The sequence below is a fragment of the Castanea sativa genome, chromosome 9, assembly GCF_040712315.1.
Source record: "Castanea sativa cultivar Marrone di Chiusa Pesio chromosome 9, ASM4071231v1".
NCBI classification, from domain to species: Eukaryota; Viridiplantae; Streptophyta; class Magnoliopsida; order Fagales; family Fagaceae; genus Castanea; species Castanea sativa.
The window spans coordinates 16,719,264-16,737,584 of record NC_134021.1 but is presented as its reverse complement, the minus strand read 5'-3'; the positions used below and the strand labels follow the sequence as shown (position 1 = coordinate 16,737,584).

The 18,321-nt window shown below is 35.3% G+C and overlaps 2 protein-coding genes across 2 annotated transcripts; one reads left to right on the top strand and one right to left on the bottom strand.

The window, feature by feature from the left end:
• Positions 1-8,827: 8,827 nt before the first annotated feature.
• Positions 8,828-10,905, top strand: LOC142610608 (uncharacterized). Its single transcript, XM_075782468.1, has one exon. The coding sequence runs from the start codon at positions 9,162-9,164 to the stop codon at positions 10,719-10,721; it is 1,560 nt and encodes a 519-aa protein (XP_075638583.1). The 5' UTR covers positions 8,828-9,161; the 3' UTR covers positions 10,722-10,905.
• A 4,387-nt stretch (positions 10,906-15,292) lies between these two features.
• On the bottom strand, positions 15,293-15,793 carry LOC142608839 (uncharacterized). The gene has a single exon (XM_075780503.1). It carries the CDS (start codon positions 15,791-15,793, stop codon positions 15,293-15,295), a length of 501 nt encoding a protein of 166 aa, XP_075636618.1.
• Positions 15,794-18,321: the final 2,528 nt, after the last annotated feature.

Here is an 18,321-nt window from a genome sequence, read left to right as displayed (position 1 = left end):
CGGCCAATCTTCAGCTACATACTTCTAGTATTCACTTCGTGAGAGAGATGACTCCCACTTCGAGACTGACTCCTACTAATATGCGTGGTATGTATACTAACCTCTTAGTCTTTCCTACGCTCAAGATTGAGAAACTGATCTTGACGTTGGGAACCAACCGACTCCTCCTAGTTTGGCCCTGAACCTACCATAGTTGGACGTTGAACTCACCAAAGCTCAAGTTTCCTATAGACGGCACCAATTGTAGGAGCGGGTTTTGGATCCTAGGTCCAAAAGATAAATGGATTAAGGCCCAAAAAGCCCAATACAATGAATTTGTAGAGAGTAGACTAAAAACTAGACTTCAATGAACTACACAATACTCACAAGGAATTGAAGATGGTATGAAAGCCATGAAAAACAAATTTTATGCAAAGAAAGTCTTCCTCGACTAAGTCCGAGGAAAGTAGTTCTTGATTATATTATTCTTAAACTTAGATACAATTTCAGTTCTCAATGCTACAATGTTTTCATTACAAATTCTTAGATCCCCTCTACAATGGGATTTTCCTTCCTTATATTGCCCTTCTTCTCTCCATCTCAGTCATTCACGTGTTGATCAGATGTCTAACCTTTACTCTTATCCCATCAGCACCTTCCAGAAGTTTTTAAAGGTAGCTGTAAGACTGAATATCACTATTTAGGTATCACTTCCACATTAATGTGGTTAGAGAGTTAACTACAGAACATTCAATGTGGTGACAACAACTTTCCCTTAGATATTTCTTGCTTTCCCATTGTCTTATCCCTTCCTAATGCTTATCCTTACCAGTATAACTGCCCAGAACGTTGCTCTTAATGGTAGGTCTAGCCTTCTGACCTCTGCTCTGTTAAGCCAAGGTGGCATTTGTCTTCGGACCTCCTTCCTGAAATCTTATGACTAGACCCCTTTCTTCATTCAATAATGTGCATTTTCACGATAACGTTTACCCATCTTCAGATTATTAAATGTACTTGGACAAGGCCCATGGTCCATTATACATTTCTGGACCTGTCATCCCTACAAAACTAAAGTTAGAATACTAAATAAATTTTTATATAAAGTTAAAGAATGTAATTTGTAATTTAAATTTTAACAAAATAAAAAGGTTGCACCTGTAACTAATGTAAAAACCAAACAACTATGCAAACAAAAACAAATTTTTTGGGGAAGCAGATATTATAACGAATCACACAAACATCTTCAAAGTTCTAACTGGCAATAGACTAGTAGTTAAAAGTGGTACTAATACTTTCCATTTTTGTCTACATGACAAAAAATAGTTTTTCAGGTAGATAAAGCTAAGATGTTAATCCACAGGATCCACAGGACCTTCTTATTACTTAGGCCCGCAACTTGCACTTTTAATATTTTTATATGAACCAAACAATGATTAGATTCGATTCTCAAAAAAAAAAAAAAACAATAATTTGATTCTTTGAAGGGCTGTGACAAGTGACAACAAAGAATATATATCAAATACAGTATAATGGTTATATCCCACACGTCACGTATTAAATAAGATGAACTCGTCATTTGAAAAAATATATATTGAAATGTGGAGTTTGCAAAAAAAAATTTAACTAATCCAATATGAAAAGGGCATGTTATTAGTTAGGTTCCTGGATTTAAAATATTTATTAATGAATTATTTTTAAAAAAGTTTTAATATAATTTTATGGAAAATATATTATAAATAAATAAATAAAAGTCGATTATTTCTATTTTTCATAAAAAGTTTTTAAAAATAGTTATTAAACCAATGCTTTTAAATGCATTAGTTAACTTTTTTCAATTACTTATTACATAGATTTAGGGTGGGGAAAAAGAATAAAGTTCTTATGCAGGTTATAGTAAATATTTTAGAAAGCAACTGCAAAATAATGCAAATAATGACCATAATTCACATTTATCTTTTTTTTGGTCTGTATCATCCCCACTGTCAAGTACACCAGAAAAAGAAGGGTAGAATATCAATATCATTCCAGATTAATGTGATAAAAAGAAAGACAATTTCATCCCAAAAAAAAAAAAAAAAAAAAGAACAAGAAAGAAAGAAAGACAATGACTTCTTCTTTTTTTTTGGGTAAAAAAAGACAACGACTTCATTGAATATTATTTATAGCGTACTCGTGGAGTTCTAGGTATAGCAGGTCACCAACTTAGGGTCCGCAGTCCGCACTAATAAATAAAGAGTGTTTATGCACTGTACTATAGAGAATAGGCTTCTTTGCTCTAGAACTTATTGTGACTGTGATTGGTAGCAGATTTTAGTAATGTATTGCAACAATTCTCCAAACAGACAGTTAATCCTAAAGTTGTATTGTGGTTGGTAGCACATTTTAGTAATGTATTGCAACAATTATCCAAAATCCTGACTTCTTTTTTAATGTAAAAATGTCCAAACAAATTGTTAATAATAAAATGGTCATTAAATCTACCAATTGGACACTAATGTTTTGTTGGTTTTGATGGAAAACATTGTATAAAAATAGTTTTTTTGTATTTTTTCAGTATTTGGTAGTATTTGAATAAATAAGTCAAAAGAAAATTATTTTTAATCAATAAAAAAAAATATGACTTATTTTTAGAGATTCTTTTCCACTATTTTTTTTTTAGACAATTCTATTTTATAACAAGCTAAATAAAGAAAGTTAGAAGATTGTTTTTAAGGTTGCTACCGAACATAGGAAAATGAGATAGTTTCATAGATAATGCTTTTTAAATAATGACCAATTTTCTAAAAAATATTATTATTGAAACAAACAGAGCGTAAACATAATTTGTGTATAATGGGCAATTAAAAATCATTTCATCGTCCATATAAGTCATCCATAATTGCATAGCTTGTCTAAAGATGAACTTCAAAAGGAAAAGAGGAAAAAGTAGCTAACACTAAAGAGCAAGGTTGTCTAAAGGAGATAGGTCCTCTACATCACAAGAAGGCCTAAATGATCTGTAAACACTTAGTAAATTTTAAAGTATTTTCTACAAACCCAGAACAATTGGACTACGATCCACTATTTTGAGACGTGGGGTAGATTCCCCAAAATTCACTCCACTCTCCCCACTAAGCCTACACATCTCCCACGATGTAAGTGGAGTCTAACAAGTAAACCCACTCTAAAACTCTTTATAAAAGGGATCAAGTCTCATCAGACTAAAATACGTTCTACTATTCATCCACTCACTATACTTGAGTCCTAGAAAAAAATCTGACTTAATCGTCAGAAGATCCTTGGCTAGTTTGCTCATTGATTAAATCCACAAGATAATTAACCCCTCCAACCAACCTAAAGGAAAGTGTCATTGGTGCCCATTGCCATAAGCTTGACCACACATCCTAGTTTGTCCCACCCTCCACGAATTACATATAGTATCCGATCAATATTAATGGTCAACTTGGTTAGAGTCCAACAAAGTTTGAGCTTGGCGGTGCCCTAGCAGCTGTAGGTAGGGCAATCACTAATACATTCTTTTTATTTTTATTTTTATTTTTTTGTCCAAATTGCAAACTACATCCTTAAAGTTTGGAGGTGTTTGGATTTTAGACCCTGAAGTTTCAGAATTTGAATTTTACTCCATGAAGTTTGGGGGTATTTAGATTTTACAATTTAAACCCTGAAGTTTCAGAATTTGGATCTTACCCCTTAAAGTTTGGGAGTGTTTGGATTTTACACTCCCAAATTCTGAAATTTCAGGGTGTAAAATCCAAATATTCTCAAATTTTAAGGAGTAAAATCAAAATACTTCTAAACTTAAGGGGTAAAATATAAATTCTAAAACACTGGGGGTGTAAAATTCAAATATCCCCAAACTTTAGTGGATAAAATTCAAATTCTGAAACTTTAGAGTGTAAAATCCAAATATCCCCAAACTTCATGAGGTAAAATCCAAATTTTAAAATTTTAGGGTATAAAATCCAAACACTATTAAACTTTAGGGATGTAGTTCGCAATTTAACCTTTTTTTTTATTATTATTTATATATAGAATCAATCACTAATACACTCGCCCAAAAAGGGACACCAGCAAAAATGTATTGCCTCTCATCACCAATTGTCTGTTACATTAAATGTTACTTGATAGGAGCTGCCTCTTTGCTGAGGACAACAACCCATCCTCACTTTCTCTCAACTTAAGGGACAACAACATGCCAATCGTATTCCTAAATTTGGGGAAGGCTCCTAGTCCTATCAACTTATGGATGTATGTACAAAAACACGATTAAAACTCTGTTATCCCTATTAGTAGATCTATAGAGTAATGAGTAGGTTTCATTCTCCTTCCATAGCAGCTGCTTGATTTAGTGCATTGTGACCACTAAGTATGACTCCAATCAAAGTCATTGCTACAATTCCATAACATCTAAAACCAAAGCCCCCCTCCCTTGATTCAATTTGTACAAAAACATTACAAACTATTATATTACCAATCACAAAAATAAAATTTAAGTCATATTGTTGAAATTATTAATAATACTCACTTGAACATCATAATTTAAGTCATTTATAAGATATGTTTTCTTTGGACTTGGCTAGAGCATTGAACTTGTTGAGATCACCACACGTCTACTTTTAACAACATGTCACCATTGTAACGGGTTTTGTCCAAGTTTTGCCCTTTTCTTCCCTATGGTTTTAAAAACCGGAACGGGGGCAAAATCGCAAAACTGTTTTTGCATCTATTTCTCGTTTTAACCTTGTTTTTGACCAATTTTCACTGGTTATGGGGTATTTTTACTGGACCAGACTAATGCACAGTTCCTGATTGAACCAGATGGACCGGTCGGTCCAATTTTTAAAACCATGTTCTTCCCAATTGAATTTTGTTTAGGAAGAGAACGCATGCTTAGAGGCTTTTTTTTTTTTTTGTTGGGTAACGGTTAATAATTTTCAGTTATAATAATTTGAAATTACTACTGTAAGGACTCAAATTGACCCTTAGCCCAAGAGGTGTGAGTGATGGCTCAATAAGCCCACAATAATAGATTTGTTAGAGAGTGGATTTTATAGGTGAAGACTTAATAAATCAAGTATGGGTCACAGCAAATTGGATTAGTGTTAGAATGATTGAGAAGTAAAACTTGAAGGGAAAAGTATTCCTCGGTCAAATCCGAAGAAGGTATGTTCTAATAAATGTTCCAGCCTTTTCTCTGTACATAGAGTTCTTTCTTTCTTTTTTACAAGATTAGATGCCCCATATGTCAAGGAGTCCCTCCCCTTATATATTCTTTCCCCCTACTTTCATCCTAGTCTTCCACTTGTTGATCAAATAGACGATCTATTGGATGTTTGTCCTATCAGAATCTTCCTGAAACCTCTGTGTGTAGCTATAAGGCTAAATATCACTATTCAAACATCACTTCCACATAAATGCGTCCAGTTGGTTAGGTGCAAAGCATTCAATGTAGTGGTAGCAGTCTTTTTCTTAGATATTTCTTTGTTCACTGCTGACTCCTCTCTTTGAAGCTTATCCTTCAAAGCACAGTTGTCTATTGCACTGTGTTTGCTGGGTGGTCGAGCTTTAGACTCTCACACTGCTTTCCGAGGAAGTTTGGCTCCTCGGGAGACATCACTTGTACGTTGTTATCGGCCCTTGCCCTCGGCCCATTAACCCACTTGCTCTTCTTACTGCTTGACCATCCTTGGGCTCCTTGGTATCCTCTGGCATGGCCCACGACTCAATACTACTACTCAGTCCTTCTATCCCCATAACTACATTTTTCAATCACACAAAAAAAAACAAAAACAAAAAAAAAATCTTAGGAATGTGACGAGTATTATGCGTTTGCAGGTAAAATAATTTCTCATCAATACTAAGTTAAAATCCATATATATTTTTATATTATCAATATTGAATTTAGTCCCATATTTGTGGGCATATCTAATTTTTTTTTTTTTTTTTAGTGAAGTATAGAAAAAGAATACTTCATTTTTAAATGTTTCATTTATCCAAACTTTTATTTACAAATCTTTCATCAATTGTTTATTATATTTTTTTAAGAGAAAATTATGATTTATTGATGAGATTTATCTACTTATCTTCAATCCTAAAATTTAGTCACCTACAACACATCCATAACAATAGTAAAAAAAAAAAATAAAAAAAAATAAAAAAGCTTAAATTCAGGATTTAACAATTACCTTTAAAACTAAGAAAAGCTATGTAACATTTTTTTATGTAATAACATTTTTGATGGAAGTAAAAATGGATGTGGGTTTTTTTTTGAGAAAAATGGACATGGTTGTGTTATGTGTTTATGATAGTCCTCAAATGTAGTCACTTAGTATAGATCCATAACAAAACAAAGTACAAAATTTTAATAGTTTTTATTTATTTTGTTGTGGAAAAAGGCTCACATTTTTTTTTGTGTTAGGTTTTTTATTATTATTATTTATTTTTGTTAAAGGAAAGGCTCTAGATCCACGTTTCCTTATTTTTTATTTTTTATTTATGGCAGTTATAAAATTATTTTTTGTCCGAAAATGTAGTTTTTTAGTGTCCGCTTGTCAAAGATCAATTTTACTAGCTTATTATACTATTCAGTTTATTTTTGCTACTATTCATAGGTCCTACTATACTTTTTGGTACTATTCATAATTCCTACTGCACTTTTTGATATTATTCATGGGTATTACAGTATCATTTCAGCTAACTTTTTCCTGTAATCGGTTGTAAAGAGGAAAAAAAGGATTTGATAAATGAAAAAGTGGAAAACATTATTGACATATTAAAAGTACTTTTTATGAGTAAAGCATGGAAAATGGAATTCAACGGGTAGTTTTTCTTTTTAACATATTTATCATATTAGTTGAAAAACTTATAAAAGAATATATTAATGATATTTTGGATATTAAAATTGAAGATTCCAAATGGAGAAAGCCGCTTGCATAAGCTTTATTTTTTTTAAAACATATTTATCATATTAGTTGAAAAACTTATAAAAGAATATAGGCGTAAATGCACTTTTAGTCCCTATATTTTGGGGTCATTTTTATTTTGGTCCCTACATTTTTATTTCACCACTTTTAGTCCCTAAATCAATTAATGCGTTCCATTTTGGTCCTTACCGTTACTCACTTAATAGAAGTTGCTGATGTGGCAAACGGCATCCACTGTTGGCACATTAAATGCTGACGTGGCCAATAAAATAATATTAAAAATGCCACGTCAGCTTATAAATTAAAAAAAAATTATTAATTTTAACTAATAAAAATTTAAAAACAGATGGTTTAAAAAAGAAATTAAATTAAAAAAAATTCTTTATATCATGTTCTTCCCAAACATCAAACCCACAAAACTCAAATCATCCTTTTTCAGATCTAGGGGTAGAGGAAATCAAACCCTCCTCCATACAAACATCAAACCCACAAAACTCAAATCATCCTTTTTTAGATCTAGGGGTAGAGGAAAGGAATTGAGCTTGCGATCGGAGCCTTCTTCGGAGACGGAATCATCGTAGGGCGGTGGAGGCTGCGGCGAATCGAAGTGCGAAATCCTGTTGTGGAACTGTTCTTGTTGTGAGTAAGGACTATGAGTCTGTCTAGGGCTTATCACAGCGGTTTGTGGAGGCTCGCGGAGCTTGGAGTCGACGATATCTACGTCTCTGGCTCCGGCTCCAGAACCGGTAGTTGCGGCAGAGGCAGCAGAGGAAGTGTAGTTGGGAGTAGTAATGACGGAGCGTAAGCGGTGGTGCGGAGGAATGTAAACGGCGCCGTAGGAAGAGTGAGGTCGATCCTTCATTGTGAGGGTTTTATGGTTTTGAAGTGGAAGAGAATTGTGAAGGTGAAGAAGAAGAAAAGGTGAAGGAGAGGAAGAAAGCATACCAGGTTGAGAACTGAGGAGAACGACGTCATTTGAAGTAGTAGTTTTTTGGTTGGTGATTCAGCTAGGTGGTTGCATTTGGTGATTCAGTTAGGCTTTTTCAAAACTGGGTTTGATGTTTGTATTTGGTGATTCAGTTCTCGTTTGTGTTCTTTGTGTTTTTTGAATCTTTGAACTTCTTTGTATTTTGTAAATCTGTGACCTTTGATTTTACTTGTTCCATGTTGGCATGTTCTTGATTTTTTTAATTTTCTTGGTAACCAAACATATTATTTGAGGAAGAACATGAACATGTTCTTCATGACCGGGAAGAACATAATGTAAAATTTTTTTTAATCTAATTTCTATTTTAAACCATCTGTTTTTAATTGTTTTTATTAGTTAAAATTAATAAATTTTTTTTTTAATTTATAAGCTGACATGACATTTTTAATATTATTTTATTAGCCACATCAGCATTTAATGTGCCAACAGTGTACACCATTTGCCACATTAGCAATTTCTGTTAAGTGAGTAACGGTAAGGAACAAAATGGAACGCGTTAATTGATTTATGGACGAAAAGTGATGAAATAAAAATGTAGAAACTAAAATAAAAATGACCCCAAAATGTAATGACCAAAAATACATTTACGCCAAGAATATATTAATGATATTTTGGATATTAAAATTGAAAATTTCAAACCGAGAAAGCGGCTTGCATAAGCCCTTAAATAATAAGGTAATGGTATAGATAGGATATATGCCCCACGCCGAACGCGAGTCACGGTCCAGAGGAGGCAAGTAGCCAACTAACCATCAGGCTCAAGTGGCATTTGCATGATGGCAATCTTAATATTTATAAAATAATATAATAGTATAAAATAATCCACAACTCTCTATCCGCTCCTTCCTTTTCTCACTTCTACGCGTGGTAACCGGGTAACCCGGTCACTCCCGCCGCGTTCGTCTTTATTGTTTCTCGTTAATGACTTTCCTATTCACTTCCCACTTTCAATAAAACCCCCCCCAAAAAAAAACCCTTCAGTCTCTGCAAAACCCCAAACAGTCATGGCCTCACCCCCATAATCGCAACTTTCGCCTCCAAAATATAAACCATGCATTCCCGTTTTACCCTTCGTTTTCCTCTCTATTTCCCAATCTGCACTCTCCTATCTTCTCGCACAACATCCTTAATCGGAGCTAACCACACTTCCGCTCGTTTCTGCTCTCGCTAGCAGCAAAAACAACAGCAACAACCCCTATTTTTTTTTTTTTTTCTCTCTCTAACAATCTATTTTTTCATTCACAAAAAAAAAAGTGTGCATATTTCTAACCATGGACTTGACCTCATCCAAGCCGAGCTTCCTGAGAAACATTCTTGTGCGCTTACTCTTATTCGGACTTTTCATCATAGCCGTCCGATTCACCTACGTTGTAACCATCACAGGCGAATCTTGCACCGTTGGTGACTTCTGTTTCTTCTCGTTACCTGAATCTTTCAATTTCGTCATCACGACGAGTACGGGTCCAGAAGCTTCCTCGGCTATTTCGGTCAAACCATCCGACGGTGGTGTTCGCGACCTCTACACCAGCAAAGATTGGATCAAGGCCGTCCATTTCTACTCCTCGATTTTCCAAGATCTTATCGCCCACGGTTACCTCTCGCCGGACTCGAAGTCGCTATCCGTAGAGACCCGAACCGGACAGGAAGTCTACGCTTTGAGACAAATCGGAGTCGAGGACTCGATCGGTATTTTTAAAAAAGCCTCGGGTTCTTTGGTAATTAAAGCGCCACAGAACCAAATCCCGTTCGACAACAACACGTTTGACTTCGTTTTCATCGGCGAGGGAAGACTCGACAACGCGTCTCGGCCGTTGGATCTGTCTTCCGAGATCGAACGGACTGTAAAGCCCGGAGGCTACGTGGTGGCCCACATAGTCCCCACAAAAGATACGTATAGTTTCAATTCTTTCCTTGAGCTTTTCAATTCTTGCAAATTGATCAAATCTCATCAAATCGAAGGTTTCGATTCAAAGTCTTCGATGCCTTTTATACACGAAGTTGTTTTGAGAAAAGAGGTTGAGAATGTTGTTAAATTTAAGAAAAATAATGGCAATTCGGTAAATAAGTGTTTTGTTCCTGGGCATAAACTGGAATTGGTTAAGAAAGCAGAGCCGTTGATTTCGACGGAGCCAATGAAACCGTGGATTACGTTGAAGAAGAACATACAGAATATAAAGTATTTAACATCAATGGCTGATATTAGGTTTAAGAATAGGTATGTTTATGTTGATGTTGGGGCTAGGAGTTATGGTTCTAGTATAGGAGGTTGGTTTAAGAAGCAATACCCTAAACAAAACAAGACATTTGATGTGTATGCAATTGAAGCCGATAAGGCGTTTCACGAAGAGTATAGGTTGAAGAAGAAAAAGGTTACATTGTTGCCATACGCGGCGTGGGTGAGGAATGAGAGTTTGATGTTTGAAATTAATCGAGACCCCGGTAAGGAAGTCGAGGAGGATGATAAGGCGAAACGAGGAATGGGGAGAATTCAACCCGCAAAGAATTCGCGTGGTGGTGGTGGTAGTAAGAGGGAGGTGAATGAGATTCAGGGGTTTGATTTTGCAGAGTGGTTGAAGAGCACGGTGACAGAGAGGGATTTTGTGGTGATGAAAATGGATGTGGAAGGGACGGAATTTGATTTGATTCCGAGGTTGTTTGAGACCGGGGCGATATGTTTGATTGATGAGATATTTCTTGAGTGTCATTACAATAGGTGGCAAAGGTGTTGCCCCGGTGAGAGGAGTGCAAAGTATGAGAAAAGTTATGGACAATGCTTGGACTTGTTTAGGTCTCTCAGGGAAAGTGGGGTTCTTGTTCATCAATGGTGGTAACAAATCATACACATGATATCTTCTTGAAACTTTTTTTTTTTTTTTCCTTTTTTTTATAATTTTTTTCGTTATTTTACAGTTACAAATGTTGTTAGTTCTTGTAATTTTGTTGGGCAATTGTATTCTGAGATTTTACTTTTTACGCAAGGGATTGGAGCTGAAAATGAAATTTCATTTGTTTCAATGTCTTTCATTGGTCTCTCAATAAATCACTTTTTAGGATTAGCTACTGTTTAAGTAAAGCTTAGTTTATCAACAAAAAACAGAAAAAGAAAGAAAAAAAGTAAAGCTTAAATGTTTTCTTGTTTTACAATTAAAATGTTGTTGGTTCTTGAATCTGTTGGGCAATTGTATCCTCAGAATTACTTTTGATGTAAGGGTTTGTAGCAGAAAATGAAAATTTTCGTATGTTCAATGTCTTTCATTGGTCTTAGTAGTCACTTTTTAGGAACTTCAGATGTTGTGTAAGTAAAGCTGTACAGAATTTCTAAGTGCTTTTAGCTTTAACTTTGGTTTAAATTTCCATGTAACTACCATTTTGATATGCTTTTCCCCCCCTAGAATAACTTTTAAGGATACTGGTTACTGTGTTAATGTTACTCCTTATGTTCTAGGAAGTGGTATTGAAGTATCATTGTACTGTTGATGAGACTAATTATTGATGCTGTTTTTTGAGGTTTGTTCATCTAGAAACCAGTAATCCTGTTCAAATTCATGTTGGAATATGGGGCTTGATTTGCAGGGAATATGTGGGTTGTTTAACAATTGAGAATGGTCATTAAGCATGTTATCCTTATATATGTACCTAGAATTTGAAGTACAAAGATTCTTTTTTCATATCCAAGAACCAGGGTGATCCCTATCCCAAAAAAAAAGAAAAAGAACCAGGGTGCTTGCTTTGATTAAAGATGAGGACTATATTAGCAGAGGCTTCTTTTTTCTTTTTGGTTAAATTATAGCTGAAGATTCAGTGTAAATACAAGCTGCAAGTCTGCAACCTAACACCTTTTATGTGACATTGAGTCTAATTCTAGCTATGGGGTTGCAGCTTGTTGCATTTCCAATTTTCCATTGAAGCGACTGCCAAAATTTATTAGGCTGTCTGTGATACTGCAGAATCTAGTAGTTGTACTAGATTAAAAAGCTATGTACATGAAGTTAAAATTATCAAGAATCTTATTTGCAGCAGCTTTCACGTAAGTTCAAATTCAACTATGATGGAGTTTGTTGATACAGTCTATTAATCACGATTTGTTGGCTTAAAGTAACATCTGCATGTAAATATTACATTTTTACAATAGTATGTATGAGTTTATAAGCACAATAAGTCTAGAAACACAATAATTTTCAACTGTTGAAATGAAATGTTCGATTATAATGCTTATAAAAAAAGTGGTGTCCAACATAAAATGACGTTATAATCACAACTTATCGAATCAAATGTTACGAAAAAGACAAATATTTTTTGTGTCTTCATCACTCGAATGAGCATAATCCAATCAAGGTAAAGGAAAGATCCTTGCCAAAGGAAGATAACTACAGCAAGGCATCGAGCTGTCGATAGCAACATTGTGTTGGGTCTTAATATCTTGGTGTAATGGCAACAATATGAGATTCAAAATTGAACTTTCATACTGATTTGTGGCTGTGTGTCGTTTGCTTGAATAGACTAAAAATAGACGTTAAGAGATGCTTGAATGGGAAAATTAATGTTTGTTGGTTCCGTTATAGCTTTTGGGCGCAAAAGACAAATGCCCGTGAATCCGTGATATGTCTAAGGCAGACCCATTGAATTGGGAAGTAAAACTGGGGCTGGAAATGAATGGTTTTCAATTTCCACTTTTACAGTAAAAAGATGATTAAAAAAAAAAAAAAAAAAGTGTCTTGTAACTTGTAATACCAAGAGAAAACGGACGAGAACAATGACACTGTACATCATCTGAAATCAATTGGGACGTCTCACAGTCTCAAACAAACGGTTTAGGGAAATCCAACAGTCCTGTGAGGCTGTGACACCATTTTTTTTTTCACGGGTGTAGCTTCTCTATACTAATCACAATTGGTACGTATGGCATAAAGAGAAAGATAAATGATGTTATACCAATCATAATTCGTGGATTAGATTATTATTGCAGGTAAAGGTAATGTTTTGATAATCAGACCTTTCCACGGGTCAATATTCTAGAGAATCAATTTCAAGTTTTTTATTTTTTGTTTTGCTAAATCAAAGTCATCTAACAGTGTATAAAGTGACACATTATTTAAAATTAAAAAATAACGCAGTATTGTTTATTGAGTACATCTTAAGAGTTATAATATTAAATTAGTGGTCCTATTTTGTAGCAACCAAAAAAAAAAAACTATGTTTTTATTTTATATATTAAAATTTTTATTTTGAGATTTTAATTCATAAGTAGATAAAGAAATTTGAAAATCTACTAGAGAGTGGCCTTATTTTTTAAGTAATGTTTTAGTGAGAGTTAGAGTTGTATCTACATCAAGTTGTCCTTTAATTTTGCATCTACTTAAATATAGAGATATAAGGGCATTTTTGAACCAAAAAAAAAAAAATTCAAACAGGAAAAATTCCTTAAATAGTAGTATAGATAATTCTAATAATTGTTGACTCAACAATTTTTTTTTTAATAAAAAAATGAAAAAAGAAAAAAGTATGACCCTAGCATTATTTGTGGGAAAAAAAGGTGCAAAATAAAATAATTAAACTCATTCATTTGTACAGTTGATCGATAATGAAATCTTTCTCCCAACATGTTTCTGAGCAGGCATTGCAATTATAGTACGAATTCTGTTTGAGAGATGTAAAATGAATCTAACGTAGAAGAAAGAAACATGAAAGCAAAAGAACTAAGAAAGGAATCAAAGGAGGGAAGAGATATATGCCTCCTTTTGGCTTATCAAACAATTTATGCCTAGTTGTGGCTTAAGCAAACTGACCATCTAAAATTCTATACGTCTCTATGCTGTCTCTTTCCCTGTCACACTGCATTATTCCAAGCCGATATTCAAATTAATCCACAACTGGAAATTATTCTACTTTCAATTTCTATAATGATTTGGATGCCCTATCATCTATACTACTTTATTGAAAAAAGCCATTTTCTTTTGTTTAGAAGAATAAGCTCGAAAAAGCCATTTCTTAATTATATTTTGCTCCTCCAAGTTAACATCGGCCCATCAATTTTATAAAAAAGAAATCGGTCCATCAAGATGCGTTTCTTGAGAATCAAATTTTGCTCGAAAATAATTACTATTTCAATGTTCTTATTTATTAATGTTAAAAAATAATGTTAATAATGGGTCTAGATAATAACTAGTAATAATATAATTTATGACTATAACATTATTATTATTATTATTATTATTATTATTATTGTAAAGACTCAATTTGGTTCCTAAGTCCAAAAGAGCCCTTAGAAGCGTTAAGGCGCAGCTTGTATTTTCTCAATACTCCAAAGATATTTTCGAGGTCACCAATGTGCTCGGATTCCACCTTACTCTTCACCACCATATTGTCTATATAAATCTCAATATTTTTTCCTACTTGTGGCTCAAACATCCGAGTCCAAATCTTTTGTCCCACTTTTCCTGCTCCACTCCATACTCCACCAATAAAAACTTGCCACGTGTTTACCTAATTAATTAAATATTATCATTATTGACTTATTAATGTTACCGTTATTAATTAATAGTAGTATTTAATTAATTAGGTGAACACGTGGCAAGTTTTTATTGGTGGAGTATAGAGTAGAGCAGGAAAAGTGGGACAGAAGATTTGGACTTCAAACATCCTAGTCATCATCCTCTGATAGGTAGACCTTGCGTTTTTTAAACCAAAGGGAATCACCTTGTAGTGGTAATTTCTAGTAGAGGTAACAAAAGTTGTTTTCTCTTGATCATCCAAAGCCAAGGGTATCTGATGGTACCCCTAGAAGACATCTAAAAAACTCATCCGTGGATGGCCTACCATGGCATCCACCAATTGATCTATTCAAGGCATGGGAAAGGGGTCCTTGGGGCAGGCTTTGTTCAAATCCGTAAAATCCACACATATTCGTCATTTCCTATTTTTCTTCTTTACCACCACCGTGTTGGCCAACCATTCAGGATAGAACACCTCCTTAATAGCTCCAATCTGCTTATGCTTGATCCTCTCCTCCTGGACAGCCTTAGAATGCTTTTTGGATAAGCACCGAGGTGGTTGCTTCTTGGGGATGATGGCTGGATTGACGTTTAAATGATGACAAATGAAATTTGGATCCACCACAGGGGTTTCATAAGCACTCCATGCAAACACATCAATATTCTTCCTAAAAAACACTATCAGCTCCTCCTTCTCCCGAGGAGGCAATTAAGCTCTAACCTAGAAAAACTTTTCTGTATCATCATCTATAACAATTTTTTTCTAACTTCTCACACATGGCCCCTTCAGTTGCCACATCCACAGATAACACTGACCTTTTTGATTGCTATAAGTTCTCTCCAGCAAAGGACGAGGACTCCACCCCAATCTAATGCCTAATTGCAATGACCAAGCACTGCCTAGTCATAGACTAGCTTCCAACCACTTTCTCTACCCTATCCCCTGATGGGTACTTCTCCTTAAGATGCAGAGTGGAAGAAATGGCCCCCATGGCATGAAGCCAGGGTCTCGCCACAATGGCAATATAGGGGGAGTAAGCATCCACAACAATGAATTCCACATCGACCACCTCTAAACCTGCCTGGAAGGGCAGCCTAATCTGACCAATTGGGACAACAACCGTTCCATCAAAGCCTACCAAAGGTGACTTAGAATTTGCCAAATCCTCAAGTTTCAACTTTAGCCCCTTGTACAAATCAAGGTATATGATTTCTGCTCCACTGCCCTGATCCACCAACACCCTCTTCACATCATAGCCCCCTATTTTAAGTGTGACCACCAGGGCATCGTTGTGTGGCTGCACGGTTCTGAACTTGTCTTCATCAGAGAAACTCAATGTTGGTCGAATCTCCATCCTACTTCTCTTTGGCGCGGGGGAGGAGTCCTCTGCAATTTGTTGAATTATGGACATTACCCTAGAGGGGTGTGATCCAGTCCTTCCCTGAGCGGCACGAATAACGTTGATTGTGCCTAAAGGCTTTGTAGAAGCATCTCTCTGAGACCCTGATTCTGCCTAGCCTCCTTGCCCATTGGGGTGATATAAAAATTGCTTTAACTTGCCACCTCGGACTAGCTGCTCCAAGGGATTCCACAAAGTCCTACAATCCTCCATAGTATGCCCTCGCTCCTGGTGGTATTGGCAGTGAAGGCTTTGGTTACACCTCGTGGGGGTTCCCTCCCATCTTATTTGGCCACTGAAAATATGGTTCATTCTTAATTTTTTCTAAAATTTGATGCACTGATTCTTGGAAATCGTGTTAACCACTTGAGCAACAGTAGCCCCAGATTGCTTAGAACAATCTTGCCGAGGACGATTACTATTATACTTATTCGACCTGAAATCCCTCCTATCATGAGGGACGACCTTAGCCTTGCCTTTACCTAGTTGCTTGTCTTCCTCGACCCGCTTATACTTAACAATGCGGTCCATGAGCTAATGCACATTACTAACTGGCTTCCTTGTCAATGATTTCCTCAAACCGTGCTCGACAGGCAGGCCGACCTTAAATGTTCTTGTGGTTATGTCATCAAAATCCCATCAATCTCATTAAATATCTCCCAGTATCGGTCAAAGTACATCTTCAAGGTTTCTCCCTTTCGCATAGCCATAGATAGCAGGGAATCTAAAGACCGAGAAACCCTAGTAAAAGCTACAAACTGAGAACCAAAGGCCCTCGTAATCTCCTTAAAGGAATTAATAAAACCCTCCTTCAAACCATCAAACCACCTCATCGCCACTAGCCCTAAACTGGATGGAAACACCTTGCATATCAAAGTCTTGTTTTTAGAATGAACAACCATTCTTTGGTAGAAGTGGCTCATGTGCTCCACAGGGTCCGTTCTACCATTGTACATGGTAAACACTGGTTGAGTAAACCGCTAGGGAAGCCTTCCCCCCTCAATTCTCCTAGTGAAAGGTGACTTGAAGATTTGATTTAGAGTCTTACTCATGGCATCGTTGCCCAAGCCTTTACGTGAAGGGCCTCTCCTCCCTCGCTTATCACGATGCTCCTCGTCACACGAAAAAGTCTCGCTAGGAGGAGTCCTTGACCTGAGCCGGTAGCTATTATTACTATCACCATAAAAAAAATGGTCAAAACTCGAAGGAGTTCCTCTACGTTGCTCTTAGCGCAACTTTCTTCGCAAATGATCAATTTCTAATTGCATGGTAAGTTAAGCTACTGACCTTGATCCTTGTTCCAATCAGTACCTTCCTGAAATTTTTAAGAGTAGCTGTAAGGCTGTTGGCTACTATTCAAGTATCACCTCCACATTAATGCGGCCAGAGGATTAGCTGCAGAGCATTCAATGCGGTGGTAGCAGTTTTTTCTTAGATATTTCTCAGCTTCCCTTCGTTCTATGCTTCCCTGATGTTTATCCTTATCAGTAAAATCTTTTGAAGTGTTGCCTTTAAGGGCGGACTAATCCTTCTTACCTCTGCTTTGCTTAGCCGAGGAGGCCTCCTTGAACTATTTTCCACAACCTTTGCAGCCATAATTTGTTCGTGGCGTTCTAACTCTTACGTCTTCCATCGTCTATCTATACTCAGACCACTAAGCGTCCTCGGACAAGACCCACGGCCCAACATATACTCTTTATTCTTATTCTTATTCTTATTATTCTTATTATTATTATTATTATTATTATTATTATTATTATTATTATTCTTATTATTATTATTATTATTATTATTATTATTCTTATTATTATTATTATTATTATGATGTAACCTTTGTAATAGAGCAGCCCATGTTTTAGCTGGTTTTGTTTTGCTAAAGAAGATGATGACCCGTTGATTGGTTAGAAAATTGTTCCTCGTTTCTCTTTTTCTATTGGACTGCAAGATATTTCCTAAAAATAAGTTCTACTATGGTATGATACATAATTATATATTATAAAATTGTAATTTTACACATTTTAAGCAAGTAAACAAAAATCCCTCAACAAAACTCATATCTAAATCAAATCAAGACGCCCATTACATTTTTTTTTTCCTCTCTCATTCACTTATTGATGATATTTTTCTTCCATCAGAGGCAAGAATAATTAAAAATCTTAATTATTGTTGAGATGGAATGACTAATGAGACAACTAGTTTTTTTTTTTTTTTTTTTTGAGAAAGAATGAGACAACTAGTTAGGGGTGTTATCTGACTTTACTCAATTAAGAGTGCATACCACCTATTAATTCTGGGTGTCAGAGACCGAAATACAATTGATGAATAATCTTAATTTTTTTTTTATGAATAATCTTAATTAATACAATTTTTTTTTGGTAAACAATTAATACAACTGTTGAACAAGAACATTAGAAGATAATGATCAGGTCGATTAAGGTGCCCCTGAAGATACTATTTTTTTGTGTGATTTTCCCTTGTTTTTACTGTGAGTCCGTGTCCCACAGGATAGGACCAAACTTCAAAGTGGATTGTTCAATTTA